This window comes from Macaca nemestrina, chromosome 1, assembly GCF_043159975.1.
Source record: "Macaca nemestrina isolate mMacNem1 chromosome 1, mMacNem.hap1, whole genome shotgun sequence".
Classification (NCBI taxonomy): Eukaryota; Metazoa; Chordata; class Mammalia; order Primates; family Cercopithecidae; genus Macaca; species Macaca nemestrina.
In genome coordinates, this window is record NC_092125.1 from 219,198,007 (window position 1) to 219,216,151 (window position 18,145).

At 47.0% G+C, this 18,145-nt stretch overlaps 1 protein-coding gene across 21 annotated transcripts in view; it reads right to left on the reverse strand.

The window, feature by feature from the left end:
- Positions 1-18,145, reverse strand: part of LOC105473211 (forkhead associated phosphopeptide binding domain 1) — a 156,228-nt gene that overhangs the window by 95,884 nt on the left and 42,199 nt on the right. For all 21 annotated transcript variants that reach the window (XR_011625958.1, XR_011625957.1, XR_011625948.1 and 18 more), the window contains 2 exons: positions 12,125-12,392; positions 4,442-4,551 (listed from right to left, as the gene is read on the reverse strand). Coding sequence is in view for 10 of the 21 variants with exons in the window: in XM_071100339.1 (XP_070956440.1) it covers positions 4,442-4,551; positions 12,125-12,392 (378 nt within the window). In the remaining 11 variants the exon portion in view is untranslated. The remainder of the gene's footprint in view (positions 1-4,441; positions 4,552-12,124; positions 12,393-18,145) is intronic.

The window sequence follows — 18,145 nt, forward strand, 5'->3', positions numbered from 1 at the left end:
TAAAAAGAAAAAAGGTAGAGGCCAGGTGCGGTGGCTCGCGCCTGTAATACCAGCACTTTGGGAGGCCAAGGCGGGTGGATCGCTTGAGGTCAGGAGTTCAAGACTAGCCTGGCCAACATGGTGAAACCCTGTCGCTACTGAAAATAAAAAAATTAGCTGGGTGTGGTGGTGAGTGCCTGTAATCCCAGCTACTTGGGAGGCTGAGACAGGAGAATCGCTTGAACCCAGGAGGCAGAGGTTGCAGTGGGCCAAGACCATGCCATTGCACTCTAGCCTGGGCAATAAGAGTGAAACTCTGACTCAAAAAAAAGGTAGGAAAATTATAGTGTAATTCTTTTGGGAAAGTAGGGGCAGGCAGGCAGGGAAAAGGCAGACTTTGAGGCTCTGTCACTTGGAAACTCAGAGAGACGATAGTGTGGTGAAAACGACTGCTTGCACATAGACTCCTACAATGCATGTGGATACTTTAGAGGGACAGAAACTTTCCTTTCCCCTAAAATTATACTTTCATATTAAGAACCACCATCCCTCTTGGGAATTTTTGTTGCCAAAAAGTTTACTTATAATATTTTTAGGAATTAACTTACCAGGCCTCAGTCTAACATCTGGGGACCAAGGAAAGGTAATTAAGGAAATGACTCTATTCAACCACATTCTGACTATAATGGGGCTATTTAACTTTACAAATTTAATATATTCTGAAATAGCTTTTCCCCTTTCCTCTCTTCTGTTATTCCCTGGCTCTTTTGGTTATTCACATAAAAACGTATTCCAGGTAACTAAGTCATGAAAAATAAATGAGAGGGGAATGGTGATTTATGTATGTAGGTTCTTGTAAACTTCAGGCTGGAAAAAACTCTGGGCTTGGCAGGCTGTACCCACAGGTCTCATTAACCCAGTCTCCCATCTCTCCAAAAGAAAAAACACTGTAGCCGAAGAATTGGTTAGGCTTCCCGAAAAAGGGGGAAAAAGTCCCCCAAACTTCTCGCCAGAACTCATCAATAAAATATCAGGAAGACTGAGAACAAAAATTCCCCGACGTGATTCATAGGCAGCTACAGAGTTCCTGATCAGTTACTTTGAGAGGAAACTCTGCTCTCCATGCAATTTTCCACTGGTTGGAAGGAGGCGGGTGGGCAGTTTCCAGGCCAGCACATTGCCTGGGGAGCTCGACCTTCTAGCTTGCTAGCCTGGGGCACCACCGGGTTTTGGTCATGATGGAGCCCGACTGCTGCCCAGGGTCTGTCCTTGGGTCCCTGTGAGTGCTTGTGGCAACATTTCAAAGGACAGCCTCAAACAGAGTCCATGCTCTGGGGCAGCCCCTTGCCTCATCCAATATGAGTTACCCAAGGGCTCCATTTCCAGCCAGGTGTTTGTTCAATATCCACACAACAAACATGTATTGAGCATCTACTGTGTGCCATGCGTGTGCTGGGCACTGAAGTATAGAGAAGCCTGCAGCTTACGGTGCACAGCTACGGTTCCTGCCTTTCTAGTGAGGACCCTGTGACTTCCCTGAGGGAGCACCCCTGACCCTTCCACGTGGTCTTGGCAGGAGGGTCAGTTATGTGCCCTGATCCTTCCTGTCCCGCCTGCCATTGTGCATGTGACCCAGGCTGGTCAGTTGGCATTTTCTCAGAGATTTCATGTATTTCTTAAAAGAGGAAGAAGCTCTTGCTTCCTTTGGGATCATAATCTTTAGAGACTTCAGTTTGTTTACAGTCATGTTTTCCAACAAAAGAAGCCAGCCTGCTGCAGAAAGCAAAACTATGAGGGAAGCAGTGGAGAAACTGATAGCGGGGAGCACCCTGATCATTTAAGCTCCTAGATCCAGTCATGCCTGAAGCTGGTTGGCTTTTATATTTTCCAATAAAATAAGACAATAAAAATGTTCTTTTCCTTCCTTCCTTCCTTTTCTTCCTTTTCTTCCCTTTTTCTTTTCTTTCCTTTCTTTCCTCTTTCCTTCCTCTTTCCTTTCTCTTTCCTTCCTTTCCTTTCTTTTCTTTCTTTCTTTCCTTCTTTCTTTCTTTCTTTCCTTCTTTCTTTCTTTCTTTCTGACATGGTCTTGCTCTGTCACCCAAACTGGAGCACAGTAGTGCAATCACAGCTCATTGCAGCCTTGATCCCCTGGGCTCCAGTGATTCTCCCACCTCAGCCTCCCTAGTAGCTGGGACTATAGGCAAGTTCCACTATGTGTGGCAAATTTTTTTTTTTTTTTTTTTTTTTTTTGCAGAGATGGAGTCTTACTATGTTCCCTAGGCTGGGTGTGAACTCCTGGGCTCAGGTGATCCTCCTGCTTGGCCTCCCAAAGTGCTGGGATTACAGGCGTGAGCCATTGAGCCCAGCCTATTTTTTCTTAAACCAATTTGTTTGTTGTCACTTGCACTTGAAGGAGTCCTGACAAGTCAGGGCATAAATACTTCATAAATAGTAAAAATTTAGAAATGTGGTTGCATCCTATTTCCAGCTTAACAACTGTGGTGGATTAAAAATGGCTACAAATAACTTTGCAGCTTCTGCCATCAAGCAGTGGAGTCTATTTCCCCAGCCCCTAAATCTAGGCTGGCCCTGTGATCTGCTTTGACCAAGAGAAAGTGATAGACATGATGTTGGGTGGTCTCTAAGCAATTTCTTAAGCGGCTGTACAGCTTCTGTCCTGGACATCTGGAAACCCAAAGACCACTGTACTGCTATGAAGAAGCCCAGGATGAAAAGCCACATGCAGAGAGGGCTCACAATTCCATTAGTGGTGATTTTTAATGGTGAGATTTTGGTGCACCTATCACCCGAGCGGTATACACTGCATCATATTTGTAGACTTTGATCCCTCACCCTCCTCCCACTCTTCCCCCCAAAGCCCCAAAGCCCACTGTATCATCCTGCTGCCTTTGTGTCCTCATAGCTTAGCTCCCACATATCAATGAGAACATACGATGTTTGGTTTTCCATTCCTGAGTTACTTCACTTAGAATAATAGTCTCCAATCTCATCCAGGTCACTGCAAATGCTGTTAATTAATTCCTTTTTATGGCTGCGTAGTATTCCATTGAATATATATACCACAGTTTCTTTACCCACTCGTTGATGGATGGGCATTTGGATTGGTTCCGTGATTTTGCAATTGTGAATTGTGCTGCTATAAACATGTGTGTGCAAGTATCTTTTTCAAATAATGACTGCTTTTCCTCTGAGTAGATACCCAGTAGCGGGATTTCCAGGTCAAATGGTGGTTCTGCTTTTAGTTATTTAAGGCATCTCCATGCTGTTTTCCATAGTGGCTGTACTAGTTTACTCATGTAACCAAATACCACCTGTACCCCAATAACTTAAGGAAAAATTTAAAAAATAAAACTAATAAAAACTCTATAAAAACTTCAAAAAAAAATAAATCTGTCTGTGGGAAGAAACTAAAAAAAAAATAACAAACAAACAAAAAAACTACTTCTAGGTGTCCCAACTGAGGTCCCAGACATGGGAATGAGGCCTTCTGAGACCATCAGTCCCTGCCACGCCACTGGCTGACTGCGGTTGCGTGAGTGAGGCAGAAGATACCAGCAGGAGAACCTTCCAAGGCGACCCATAGAATTGTGGGAAATAAATTGCTGTTTCAAGCCACAAAGTTTTGGGCTCGCTTGTTTACAGCAATGGGTAACTGACAGAGCATCCAAACCTGACTTCCCACCTTACTCACCCTTGCTGCAGATTCCTGGAAATGTCACTCCCACGTGTGACAAGAGCTCCAGGTGGTTCTGCTCCTTACAGACTCTGAGAATTGCTGCAGGCTCAGGCCCTGATCTTCAGGGGAAGCATGGCATTGTTGGACTACTGCTTTTAGTATTAGGTTGGTGCAAAAGTAGTCGATTATAATACAATTTTCAGGTTATGGCTAAGTGAGGCGAAATCAGCCTGGATCCATCCTTCCCAGGTATGCTTACATTCATCTGTTCTGACCTCTCTTCCTGTCTCACTCTCTAAACCTCTCTGGTTCTTTAACAAGTCTTTCTCATTTGCTCAGTCATCTCTGACCTCAGCTCTCACTTCCTCCTACTAGGGAAGTTAACCAGACCTGGGTGTGAATCCCAATTCTGCCCCTTGTACTGTGTAACCTCGGGCAAGTTACTTAACCTTTCTGAGCTCCAGTTTCCTCCTTGTTAAGTGAGGGTGATCAAAAACCTCTTTTGAAGACAGCAAAGATTAAACGAGCGAATGAATGTTAAGTGCATGGGATGCAGTCCAGCTCACAGTAGATGCTTCATAAACATTGGTTGCGGAGGTCATAATTAGAATAAAACATCTGGTTGAATGTCTTAGGGAATAAGAGGTGGTTTCTTGGAAGCAGGATAAGGGCACTTCTGGGCCACAGAGAAGAACAGGCATCAGCAAGTCCCTCTGCAGTGTGATTGCTGCTGCAGCTCCACCCTTCCCCAGACCCCTCCCTCACCTTGTCCTGCTGGGCCAAGTCCTCCTCCACATAAATCTCCGCGGGGGGAACTGCCCCAGGAATCCCCTCGGCCAGTGGTGTTTCCGACAGTTTCATGGCATTGGTCCACACTAAGGCGTGAGATCAGCAGAGAGCACAAAAGACATCATGAGTTTCCCTGAGGCCTGAAGAAGATGTTCACATTAGCCTTCCTGTTTGTCTCCCCCCAGACATAGACATTTTATGTAATTTAAAAATTACAGGCCGGGCGTGGTGGCTCACACCTGTAATCCTGGCACTTTGGGAGGCCAAGGTGGGCGGATCACGTGGTCAGGAGATTGAGACCATCCTGGCTAATACAGTGAAACCCCGTCTCTACTTAAAATAGAAAAAATTAGGCCGGGCGCGGTGGCTCAAGCCTGTAATCCCAGCACTTTGGGAGGCCGAGATGGGCGCATCACGAGGTCAGGAGATCGAGACCATCCTGGCTAACACGGTGAAACCCCGTCTCTACTAAGAAATACAAAAAATAGCCGGGTGAGGTGGCAGCGCCTGTAGTCCCAGCTACTCGGGAGGCTGAGGCCGGAGAATGGCGTGAACCCGGGAGGCGGAGCTTGCAGTGAGCTGAGATCCGGCCACTGCACTCCAGCCTGGGCTACAGAGCGAGACTCCGTCTCAAAAAAAAAAAAAAAAAAAAAAATTAGCCAGGCATGGTGGCGGGCACCTATAGTCCCAGCTACTCCGGAGGCTGAGGCAGGAGAATGGCGTGAACCCGGGAGGTGGAGCTTGCAGTGAGTCGAGATCACGCCACTGCACTCCAGCCTGGGCGACAGAGCAAGACTCTGTCTCAAAAAAAAAAAAAAAAAAAAATTACAAAGTGGTGTGCGTGTTCACTGAAAAGCAGTGAAAGCATCACGGAAGGACCAGAAAGAGAAAGGGCCACCTCCTTCCTTCTTCCTGTGCTAACTGTGCTGTTACCTAACATGATGTGTCTTTTTCCAGACCTTTTTCCTATGCCACAGAACAGCGGGTGATCTAGGGCAGATCATTTAATCTCCTGGGCAGGTCATTTAATACCTTTTAGCCTTAGTTTCCACACATATCATTGAGGGGCATGAATAGTCTGTATCATAAAGGGCAACTGTGAGGAGTAAATGAAACATTAGGTAGAGCAGGGACTGGCCAACTACAGCCCTGGGGCTGAATGCAGCCCACTGCCTATGACTGAAAGTACAGTTTTATTGGAATGTGGCCACAGTTACTCATGTATGTATCATCTATGGCTGCTTTTGTGCCACAAATACAGAGAGTTGAGTAGTTGCAACACAGACTGTATGGCCCTCAAAGCCTTATTTATATCTGGTTCTGTGATACTGGGACTTATAACAAGAAGTAGATACAGCTGGCCCTCCATATGTGTGGGTTCCACATTTGTGGAGTCAACCAACTGTGGATTGAAAATATATATGTGTGTGTGTGTGTGTGTGTGTGTGTGTGTAGAGAGAGAGAGAGAAAGAGAGAGAGAGACAGACAGACAGACACGGTCTTGCTCTGTCACCCAGTCTAGAGTGCAGTAGCATGATCACGGGTCACTGCAGCCTTGACCTTCTGAGTTCAATTGATCTTCCCACCTCAGGCTCCCAAGTAGTCAGGACTACAGGTGCATGCATGCTACCGTGCTTGGCTAATTTTTAATTCTGTTGTAGAGACAGGAATTTGCTATGTTATCCAGGCTGGTCTCAAACCTCTAAGCTTAAGTGATCCTGCTGTCTCAGCCTCCCAAAGCGCTGGGATTACAGATGGGAGCCACTATGCCTGGCCAAAAATACTTCTTAAAAACCCAATAAAAAATAACGATACAACAATAAAAATACAGCATAACAACTAGCGACATGGCATTCATATCATATTTTGTAAGTGAGGGAACCGAAGTACAGGGACGCCAAGTACTTGCTGAAGGTCCCACAGCTGGTGAGTGATAGAGTCAAGATTTGAACCCAGGTTTGTCTGATCCAGAGCCTGTATTCATAACCATTATGCAGTAAATGTATTGACCTTCATGATATAGTGTTACATTTCAAAAAGTAGGATACCAGTGTTAGGGTCAAACAATCCCATTATTATTCCATTACTTACAGTATATACAAATCAGGATGGTATCTTTAAAAATCACCCCATGCCTTTCCATTCTCCATTCTAATTCTTCCTCCCTCACCTGTATGAGCTTTGCCATTAAGATTCGGCCTTGGAGCTGCGGCCTTACTGCCTGTTGGAGAAGGGCGAGCACCACCAAGACAGGGGGCCTAGACCAGGGCGATTCTGCCCCTCAGGTGACATTTGGTAATATCTGGGGACAATTTTGAGCACCACAGCTTGAGTGGGGGAGATCTGCTGAGAGCATCGAGTGGGTAGAAGCCAGGGATGTTGCTAAACACTCAGCAATGCACAGGCTGGGCCAGGCCTGGTGGCTCACGCCTGTATTCGCAGCACAATGGAAGGCCGAGGCGGGCAGATCACTTGAGGACAGGAGTTCGAGACCAGCCTGGCCAACATGGCGAAACTCCATTTCCACTACAAATACAAAAATTAGCCAGGCGTGGTGGCGGGCGCCTGAATCCTAGCTACTTGGGAGGCTGAGGCAGGAGAAATCGCTTGAACCCGGAGGTAGAGGTTGCAGCGAGCCAAGATTGCACCACTGCACTCCAGCCTGGGTTACAGAGCGAGCCTTTGCCTCAAAACAACGCCCTATGACAAACAATTATCTGGCCCCAAATGTCAGCAGTGCCAAGATTGAGAAACCCTGACCGAGAACAAATACGCCCTTGGCTTTGTGTTTCCAAACAGAATTTTTCAAATCTAAAGCAAGGCAATGGTCTAAAAGCAAAACAATTTTGTTTGAAGAGTCCGGCTTTGTTAAGAGAGGAAAGAGCTTCTTCAGATTCCTCAAAAATGGGTGCTTTCAATGCAGAGCCAACCTGGAGTCCTGGCGTCGGCAGTGTTCTCCTAAGCATGGAGTAGAGGGGCCCGGGTCTGACACGAGGGATCTCTTCTCTACAGGAAGATGAAAGGCCCTCTCCACATCAGGGGAATGCGGTGGAAGTTTGGGAGCGGACATCACAATGCCTTCCCAACCCAGATGACACCCCAGTGGGAGGCTGTAGAGGAGAAACCCAGGTAGATGAGGGCCTCAAAGCCTTGGGACCGCTCATGGCTCATTCACTTCCCAAGTTCAACACGGCATTGGAGAAACAGGTGGAGAAATCTACTCATCAACAACTGAGTGTAAAAAGAAAGAAACAGCACCTGTGTCCACCAATGAAGAATGGATAAAGAGAAATCTGTGTTACGTTCATGGAATGTGACTCAATGAGAACAAGGAACAACTTTTTTTTTTTTTTTTTTTTTTTTTTTTTTGAGATAGAGTCTCGCTCTGTCGCCCAGGCTGGAGTGCAGTGGCACAATCTCGGCTCACTGCAACCTCTGCCTCCTGGGTTCAAGCGATTCTCCTGCCTCAGCCTCCTGAGTAGCTGGCATTACAGGTGTGCACCACCACACCCAGCTAATTTTTGTATTTTCAGTAGAGATGGGGTTTCACCATGTTGGTCAGGCTGGTCTCAAACTCCTGACCTCGTGATCTGCCCTCCTTGGCCCCCCAAAGTGCTGGGATTACAGGTGTGAGCCACTGTGTCCGGCCACAAGGAACAACTTGTAAGACATACAGCAAAATGGATGAATCTCAGAAATATGCAGAGTGAAAAAAGCCTCACGTGAAAACATACACTACATGATTCCATGTATTTGAGAATCTCGAACAGGAATCTCTAATCCATGGTGGAAAAAGAATTGGAAGAGTGGTTACCTCTGGGGGAAGGGGTTGGGAAGTGACTTGGAAGGGACCTGAGGGAGCTTCCTGGGGTGATGGTGATGTTCTTGTCAGGGGTTTGGGTTACACAGGTGTATACAATTGTCAAAATGTAGTAAGTGTTCACTCAAGATCTGTGCATTTCATTGAGTGGCAGCCAATCTCCAAGATGGTCTTGGTGATTCTTGTCCCTGTATTCATGCCCCTATATAGTCATCTCCAATGCTGGATGAAGCTTGTATTAACATGCTCAGGTTGCCATGACAAAATACCACAGGCTAGGGAGCTCAATAACAGGAATTAATTTTCCTTTATTAAACTTTTAATTCTTTCTTTTAAAAATAGAGATAGGGTCTTGCTATGTGTTCCCAGCTGGCCTTGAACTCCTAGCCTCAAGGGGTTCTCCTGCCTCGGCCTCCCAAACTGCTGGGATTACAGGGGTGAGCCACTGCACCTGGCCGAAATTTATTTTCTCAAGTTTTAGAGGTTGCAAGATCCAGGCGTTGGCCAGGTGGTTTCTCCCGAGGCCTCTCTCCTTGGCTTGCAGATGGCCACCTTCTCATTATGTCCTCACATGGTCTTTCTTCTGGTGTCGCTGGTGTCCTAATCGCCTCCTCTCACAAGGACAGCAGTCAGATTGGATTAGGGCCCACCCCAACAACCTCATTTTAACTTAATTACCTCTTTAAAGGTGGATGGATCACCTGAGGTCAGGAGTTCGAGACCAGCCTGGCCAACACGGTGAAATCCCATCTCTACTAAAAACACAAAAATTAGCTACATGTGGTGGTGGGTGCCTGTAATCCCAGCTACTCAGGAGGCTGAGGCAGGAGAATCACTTGAACCTGGGAGGCAGAGGTTTCAGTGAGTCGAGATCACGCCACTGTACTCCAGCCTAGGTGACTGAGACTCAGTTTCAAAAAGAAAGAAAAAAAAAAAGAAAAGAAGGAAGAAAGAAAGGCACTCTTTAAACACAGGTTCTGTGGTACTGGGGATTAGGGCTTCAACATATGAATTCTGAGAGAACACAATTCAGCCATAACAGAGCTTATCCAAGTAACCAAGGCTACTGGAGAAATGATGGAGTTTGACTCCTGAGGCTGGATCTTAAGACACATGTGGCTGCTGCTTTTCTCTCTAGGACCACTCTTTTGGAGGAAGCTGGCAGCCATTTCATGAGGAGACTCAAGCAGCCTAGGAAAGGTGGCAGTGGTGAAGAACTGAGGCTTCCTGCTGTCAGCTAGTGAGGAACGGAGGCCTCTTCCCACACGGATGTGAGTGAACTACCCAGGAGATGTGTCCTCCAGCCCTAGGCAGGCCTTCAGAGGACCGCAGCTTTCGTCAAAAGCTTCATGCAACCTCCTGAGAGTCCCTGAACCACACCATCCTGCGAAGCTACTCCCAAATGCCTGACCCGCAGAAACTGTATAAGATAATGCATAGGGTTTTGGTTTGTTTTAGGGCGCTATGTGTTAGGGTAATTGGTTATAAATTGGTAACTAATACACACTGTATGTTAATTTTACACAAAAAGACAAAAACTGTTGAACTCTAGTTAATGGTACACATGCTAAATGTTTAGGGCGAAGTCTACAGCTGTAGGAAACTTATTTTTAAATGCATCCAAAATTAAGATCGATTAATGAATTAACAGAATGACTGATAGACAGATAGATATATAATAAAAGTATAGCAAAATGGGCCAGGCGTGGTTGACTCACGCCTGTAATCCCAGCACTTTGGGAGACCGAGGTGGGTGGATCACTTGAGGTCAGGAGTTGAGACCAGCCTGGCCAACATGGCAAAACCTCCTCTCTACTAAAAATACAAAAATTAGCTGGGCATGGTGGTTTGTGCCTGTAATCCCAGCTACTAGGGAGGCTGAAGCAGGAGAATCACTTGAACCCAGGAGGCGGAGATCATGCCATTGCACTCCAGCCTGGGAGACAGAGCAAGACTCTGTCTCAAAAAAAAAAAAAAAAAAAAAGAGTATAGTAAAATGTTAATGGTAAATATAGGTGGGGATGGGGGTCACTGTAAAATTCTTTTTACTTTGCTGTATGTTTAAAAAATGTTCGTATTAAGGCCGGGTGCAGTGGCTCACGTCTGTAATCCCAGCACTTTGGGAGGCCAAGGCAGGCGGATCACAAGGCTGGGAGATCGAGACCATCCTGGCTAACACGGTGAAACCCCATCTCTACTTAAAAAAAAATAATAAAAATAAAAATAAAAATTAGCCAAGCATGGTGGTGAGCACCTATAATTCCAGCTACTTGGGAGGCTAAGGCAGGAGAATCACTTGAACCCAGGAGGTGGAGATCGCGACACTGTACTCCAGCCTGGGTGACAGAGCAAGACTCTGTCTTTAAAAAAAAAAAAAAAAAAGAGTACAGTAAAATGTTAATGGGAGATTTAGGTGGGGAGGGGGGTCACTATAAACTTCTTTTTACTTTGCTGTATGTTTAAAAAATGTTCATATTACGGCCAGGCGTGGTGGCTCACGTGTATAATCCCAGCACTTTGGGAGGCCAAGGTGGGCAGATCACAAGGTCGGGAAATCGAGACCATCCTGGCTAACACAGTGAAACCCCGTCTCTACTAAAAATACAAAAAAAAAAAAAAAAAAAAATTAGCCGAGCATGGTGGTAGGCACCTGTAGTCCCAGCCACTTGGGAGGCTGAGGCAGGAGAATGGCATGAACCCGGGAGGTGGAGCTTGCAGTGAGCCGAGATCACACCACTGCACTCCAGCCTGGGCAACAGAGCGAGACTCCATCTCAAAAAAAAAAAAAAAAAAAAAAAAAAAAAAAAAAAAAAGGTTCATATTAAAATGTTGGGGGAAAATGGCTGAGTCATTTTTCGCTGTGGGTGCTAGGTATGTGGCGGTGCATTTGATGATGATGATGACGTAAACCGTGGACACACATTGCCTTTTCTCTTCAGCTTGCATGTGTCACAATAATAATTATTATTTTAGTGACTGAGGAAGGTGACTACATGAATGGTCTTGAGCAAGACGGGGGAAAGATATGGAAGCCGCTGGGAGATACCTGGGGACTCAGAAGGGCCTGGGGCTGGGACAAAGAGGACAGAAAGTGGGACCTTGATGCCAGAGGCTAGGGAGGAACTCCGGGAACCACGCCTGGGGACTAAACTGACCAGCTCTTCTGCCAGTGAGGCTGCTGAGGCCAAGAGGACAGTGACAGATAGGAAGTTTCCTCCCCAAGTGCCATGAGGCTTTCAAGGGGGTAGTGGGGAAGGAAGGACACCCTGGAGGTTGTGTGTGTCCCAGAGTGACCAGGCTGTGAGTGGGCTGTCACCCAGCTCACCAGCCTTAAATGGGACTGAAAAATGTTAGATTAGATGGGACTGAATATATCTCCTTGGGAGAAGTCATTTTCCTTGATAAGCGTCAGTCTCTTCTGACCTGTAAAATGGTGTTAAAATATTTTAAAACCTCCTAGGGCTGTTGGGGGCAAAGGGGATTGCAATGACTAATATTTTTGCACATCTGAGTCAAAGTGTGTTGACACAGATCCTGTGACACACTCACATGTACACATGCACAGAGGCCACACCCACTGCAGGTGCCCTGGTGTGTGTATACGGACACAGCACAGAGGCTGGAGGGATACACAGCAGAGAGTCAACAGGGAGACCCTGGGGATAAGGATTACGGCTGATTTTTAACTGTTTTCTTACTTTCTGCTTATCCTGAATTTATTTTTATTTTTTACAATTGAACACGTTCTACTTTTAGAATCAGAAAGTAAACCAAAACCAAGACCCATCCACATAGCTGTGAACCACCCCCAAGCCACCGATGGCAGCCCTGACGCATACCTTGCTTGATGACAGGGGGCTTGCGGGCGTCCTCCACCACAAACGAGAACATCTCCTTGCTGGCGCTCACAGGCCGCCAGTGGGAGGCCGGCAGGACCACAGTGGGTCTGGGGAAGCCCTGGGACCAGCTCCTTTGCACCGGTGCTGGCTGGATGCCTTGGTGGAAGGGGATATGTGGCGGCGGGGGGGCCTGGTTCGGCTGCTGTGTGGCACGAGGTGGCTGTGGCCCTGGCCATGGTGCTGGGCCCCTCATCCATGGGTAGGAGACCTGCAGGGGCACACAAGGGTCAGGGGAGGTTATGACCGGCGGGGATGGTCTCCATTTCTTTGTCCCAGCCACAGCATTGCTGCCCAAGGTCTTGGTTTATGAGTCACTTCCGGTCAGGCATGGTGGCACACAACTGTAATCCCAACACTTTGGGAGGCCAAAGTGGGAGGCTAGCTAGCTTGAGTTCAGGAGTTCAAGACCAGCCTGGGCAACATGGCAAAACCCTGCTTCAGCAAAAAATACAAAACTTAGCTGGGCCTTGTGGCTTACGCCTGTAGTCCCAGCTACTTGAGAGGCTGAGGTGGGAGGATCACCTGAGCCCAGGAAATAGAGACTGCAGTGAGCTGTGATAGCACCACTGCACTCCATTGTGGGCGATGGAATGAGACTCTGTCTCAAAAATAAACAAAAACACAATGAGTCACTTCCCCCAGGAAACCTTCCTGGACTCTCCTCAAGTTTGGGATGGGGGTCCTTGCCTGGGCCACATGGCACACGATCGCACCACCATTGAGTGGGCGCGTCCTTTACCCAGGCGCCCTGCCAAAAGAGTCACCTGCATTAACTCATTTAATACACTCAACACTCTGCGATGTCAACACTCGGAGGACACAGGCCGGGCAAGACCAAGGGACTCCCAACACCATAGATGGGGTATTGAGCTGCTGAGCCAGGAGAATGTCCCCTCTAAGGGATTAGGGACTTTTCATCTACTTTTCTTACCACTGTATCCTCAGCCCCTAGAATAAATGCTTGGCACATACCTAGTAGGTCCTCAGATGTTGGTCAAAATAACAGAACAAGCCAATCACTGAGATTCCAGCCCAGCTCCCTGGGACTCCACAGCCTTTTCTCTTTCTGTCCACACTGCGGGTCCCTCTATCCCTCAAAGTTCAGAACTCTGGGATTGCAGGGATGCTGGCTGTCTGATTAGCCTTTGCTTCTCCCCACCAGCACACCTGATTCTGGCAGAGGCCCCAGGAAAGACGTTACAGCTACTTTCAGCAGAGAGCATATCAAAATCCATCTAACCATGGATGAGCAAATGTGGAGTGATGCTGACACCTGACTTTTGCCGTGGACTAATGCTTAAGTGGTGGTTTCTCCCTGGTGTCTAGGGGTTGAATGGTGGCAACGATGAGCACTATCACTTATTGCACTGAGCTTACTGATTCCTCACCATGACCCTTTGTGTGAGGGTTCTCTTTACTTCTATGTTAGAAGTGAGGCTTGCAGAGGTTAAGGGATTTACCCAGCACAGGCGGTGGTGGACAGGGAAATGGGATCAAGATCTGATGGCCTGTCTCTCTCCTCTCCTCTCCTCTCCCCTCCCCTCCCCTCCCCTCTCCTCCCCTCTCCTCCATGTCTCCCCTCTCCTCCCCTCCCCTCCCCTCTGTCTTCCAATTCTCTTGGCAGAAATAATGCTTTCCAGGTAAAAGCTAAATTCAAAGGTTTGCTTCCTAGGCAGGAACTCATCCCTATTCTCCCAGGGCTCAGGGTTCTCCTTCTGTACCCAGAGAGAAGATGAGCTCAGACACACATGAGGAAAAGGACAGAATGCTTCCAAAATCAGTGCTCCAGCAGACAGCACTTCCTAGAACTTCAGCTGAGTTTTATTCAAGAGGAGGGCTCTCCACTCACTCAGGATCCTAATCTCCAAGCTGCAGTCTGTCTACAGCTGCTCAGAGATCCTATGCATTCCCCCCAAGGCTCTTTCTTGGAGTCAGTGAGGAGTGTTTTGGGAAATCTGGCACCAAACTCCAATCACCTGGTGATGTATGGTTTGGCTGTGCTCCACCCAAATCTCATCTTGAACTGCAGTTCCCAGAATCCCCTTAGGAGGGACTGGGAGGGACCTGGTGGGAGGTAATGGAATCATGGGGAAAGTTTCCTCCATGCTGCCTTCATGATAGTGAGTGACTTCTTGTGAGATCTGATGGTTTTATAATGGGCTTTCCTCACCCCCTTGCTCTGCACTTCTCCTTGCTGCTGCCATGTGAGGAAGGACATGTTTGCGTCCCCTTCTGCCATGATTGTAAGTTTCCTGAGGCCTCCCCAGCCCTGGGGAACTGTGAGTCAATTAAACCTCTTTCCTTTATAAATTACACAGTCTCTGGTATGTCCTTATAACAGTGTGAGAACGGACTAACACATCTGGGGACACCTGGCCAGGCATTCATAATGACACTGGCCCACTTAAAATCTGTTTTCAGGAGTGGGTCTGGGCAGAGTTCCAGAACTCTGTTACCTCACGTGTAGTTTCCCGTTTCTCTCCACTGTCAACATCTCAGCCTCTCCACCTACCCTCTCTTCTGTTCTTTGGTTTCAGAAGCTGAGTCACTGTGCCCCGGCCCTGGGCTGACTTCTCCATCCATCATGTCCCTCCCTATCCTCAGGGCTGTCTTGCCTCACTCATTCCCATGACCTTTTCCTATGGGTTTAATAAGTACTCATTGAATGAATGGGCTGAACGTGAGAGCGGGCAAACTCCAATGTGTTTTACTCCAGCCTTCTGGAACACAAATGTAGACATTATTGGTTGTGGTGGAGGAATCCACTTTCATGCTAGGACATTCGGTGGGTGGGGTTCTAAGGTAAGGGTGCCTCATGCCAACTAGCTGCACAGGTGCTAATGGAAGTAAGCATGTCTCCTGCCTCAAGGGCAACGATTCTGCAGTGGCCAGGCCAAAACCCACTCAGCATCTTTTGGAGATTGTGGGTAAATCTCCCTCCCTCTCTCGGCCCATTGTTGTGGGTGGGGCTAAGCAACAAATCACATTCACTGGCCATAGTGATTGGCCAGGGGTGGGGCATGCGATCCAATCAGAGCCAAGGAGATGAGGCTTGACACCAGAATCTCCAGCCACAGAGACCCGGGGACTTGAGAATGTAGCCAGCACCACGAGATGCAGCCCAGACGTGGAGAGAGGGATGCTGGTTTTCTTTTCTCCATTTTTTTTTGAAATAGGGTCTCACTCTGTCATCCAGGCTGGAGTTCAGTGGCACAATCACAGCTCACTACAGCCTAACCTTCTGGGCTCAGGTGATCCTCCTGCCTCAGCCTCCCAAGTATCTTGGACTACAGACGCAGGCCACGAGGCCCAGCTAAATTTTGTATTTTTTGTAGAGACGGCGTTTCACCATGTTGTTCAGGCTAGTCACAAATTCCTGGGCTGAAGTGATCCTCCTGCCTCAGCCACCCAAAGTGCTGGGATTACAGGCATGAGCCCCGACACCTGGTCTGTTTTTGTTTAACTGTAAAAAAATACATAACAAAATTTTCCATCTTAACCATTTTAGGTGTACAATTCAGTACTTTTAAGTATAGTCTAACTGCTGTGAAACAGATTTCCAGAACTTTTTCATCTTGCAAAAGTGAAAATACATCCTCATTAAATAACTCTCCCTTCCCCTCTCTTCAGAGCCCCTGGTAACCACCATTCCCCTTCTATTTCTATGAATTTAAATACTCTCTGTCCCTCATATAAGTGGATTCATACAACATTTGTCCTTTTGTGACTGGTTTATTTCACTTAGCACAATGTCCTAAGGATTCATCCATGTTGTAGCATGTGTCAGAATGTCCTTCCTTTTCATGGCTGAATAATATTCCACTGCATGACATCACATTTTATTTATCCATTCATCTGTCCATGGACACTTGGGCTGTATCCACCTCTAGGCTATTGTGCATAATGAACAAATAGAGAAGCTGGTTTTGAGCCCTGGCTTGTGTTGCACTCTGCACTAACTGCTCAGTACTGTGTGGCTAGTTTGAGCTGGTTTTGTCACTTGAAGCCCCCACAGTGCTAATGAGAGGGTCACTAAAGGGGCCAGTGCATGATGTGTAAATGCAGCAAAGACTGCAATCAGCTCTTTCAGTTAAAAAAAATTGTTTGTTTGTTTATTTATTTATTTATTGAGACGGAGTTTCACTCTTGTCACCCAGGCTGCAGTGCAGTGGCGTGATCTTGGCTCACTGCAACCTCTGCCTCCTGGGTTCCAGCGATTCTCCTGCCTCAGCCTCCCAAGTAGCTGGCATTATAGGCATGTGCCACCACGCCCAGCTAATTTTTTTGTATTTTTAGTAGATACAGGCTTTCACCATGTTGGCCAGGCTGGTCTTCAACTCCTGACCTCAGATGATCCACCCACCTCGGCCTCCCAAAGTGCTGGGATTACAGGCATGAGCCACTGCGCCCGGCCTTGTTTACTTGTTTTTTGAAAGCATGTTGATTTAAGGTGGCTTTAGTTGGAAGGTTAATGTCGGTCTTCTCTACTTAACAGGCCTACTCTATTATAAGCAAGGTCAAGGTTTTCTCAGAAATTGCTGCTGGTAACTACAAGGAAACAGTGAGGGGATAAACAAACCAAACAAAAAGACTCCTGAAAAACTGGCTCCTGGCCGAGCTCGCATTGGAATGTACATGAAGCTTGGGGTCAAGGTCAGTGATCAACAAGTCTGGTTTAGAAATATTAGTTTAAACATACTTGCTAGTGCCTTCTTTCTTTCATTCTCTTTCCTTCTTTCCTCCTCTTTCTTTCCCTCTGACCATATGGTATATGGCATGGTGGTTTTTTTCTGTTTATTTTTGAGGCAGCGTGTGCTCTTCCTGATCTCTCCCACACTGTCTAAAATAGCAGGTTGCAAACCACCTGGACCACACCCATGGCTGAATTTCTATCAGCTTGAACAAACACCCAGCCAATAACGTACTTGAGAACTCCAAATCCATTGTGTCTGGATGATCTCCTTGTTTCTTGTGTTATCACACTAACATCTGCTTCTGACCCTGCCAAGGCTTCAGGGTGAGAAGGACGCCCTAAAACACCAAGAGAGTTTGTCCAGAGTCCCACAGGACACAAACATTCTTCCAGAAAGCCCTGGACGCTGTGGACAAGGCGGGGAAGTAGACCTTGCCCTTGGAACATCTGTCATGTTCTTTGCTGTCTGCAATTCTTATCACTTGGCTTTGAACCACCAAGGAGAGAAGGCTCTAGGTGCTAGGCTGTGCTGTGCCCTTCAAATATGTGGCCTCATCTAATCCTGAGAATAACTCTGGGGTTGGGGAGGCATTTTTACCCACATCTTGTGGATTAAAGAGTAGAGGCTCAGTGAGGTTCAGAGACTTGCCGAAGGTCCTGAAGCCTGGAAGTGGTGATGATGTTCGACTCCAAACTCTGTGCCCCTGGAGCTTCCAGGTCATTTGAAGTCATGATTTACACTTGCTTTCCATACTTGCAAAAGGATCTTAGATGATCGGCTAATGAAGAATAGATTTTCTGAGTTAAAAAATGAAAATGAGAAATAGATGGTGTGAAAATCCCCAAGATGGTGCACGGGCTGTGTGTGGACAAGATTTTCCAGGAACGCTGTTAGCTCCCTCGTGCAAGTTTGACTCACAGGGTACGTGCAACGCCCTGGATGCCACTCAGAGAACCGCAGCCTCCACCCAGGCAGGGCTGTGGCTGGCTCACTGCTGTGCCAGAGGAGAGCTGGGGCATGTTGGTGCTGGCTCATGAGGGCCGATGAGTAAATGTTCAGAATTCTGTGAGCTGGCTGATAAACACAACCATTAAAAAATAAATTATATATACTTACAATTAAATTACACCAGAAACACCAGTAATAAATAATTAAAACTTAGCCTCCTAATTATTTTACTATATTTTATCATCATCTGTGCTCTTATGGTTATTCTTCTTACTGCGTCTGTGCGTTGGCAGTGTTGTAGAGTGATGTGCTGCTACAC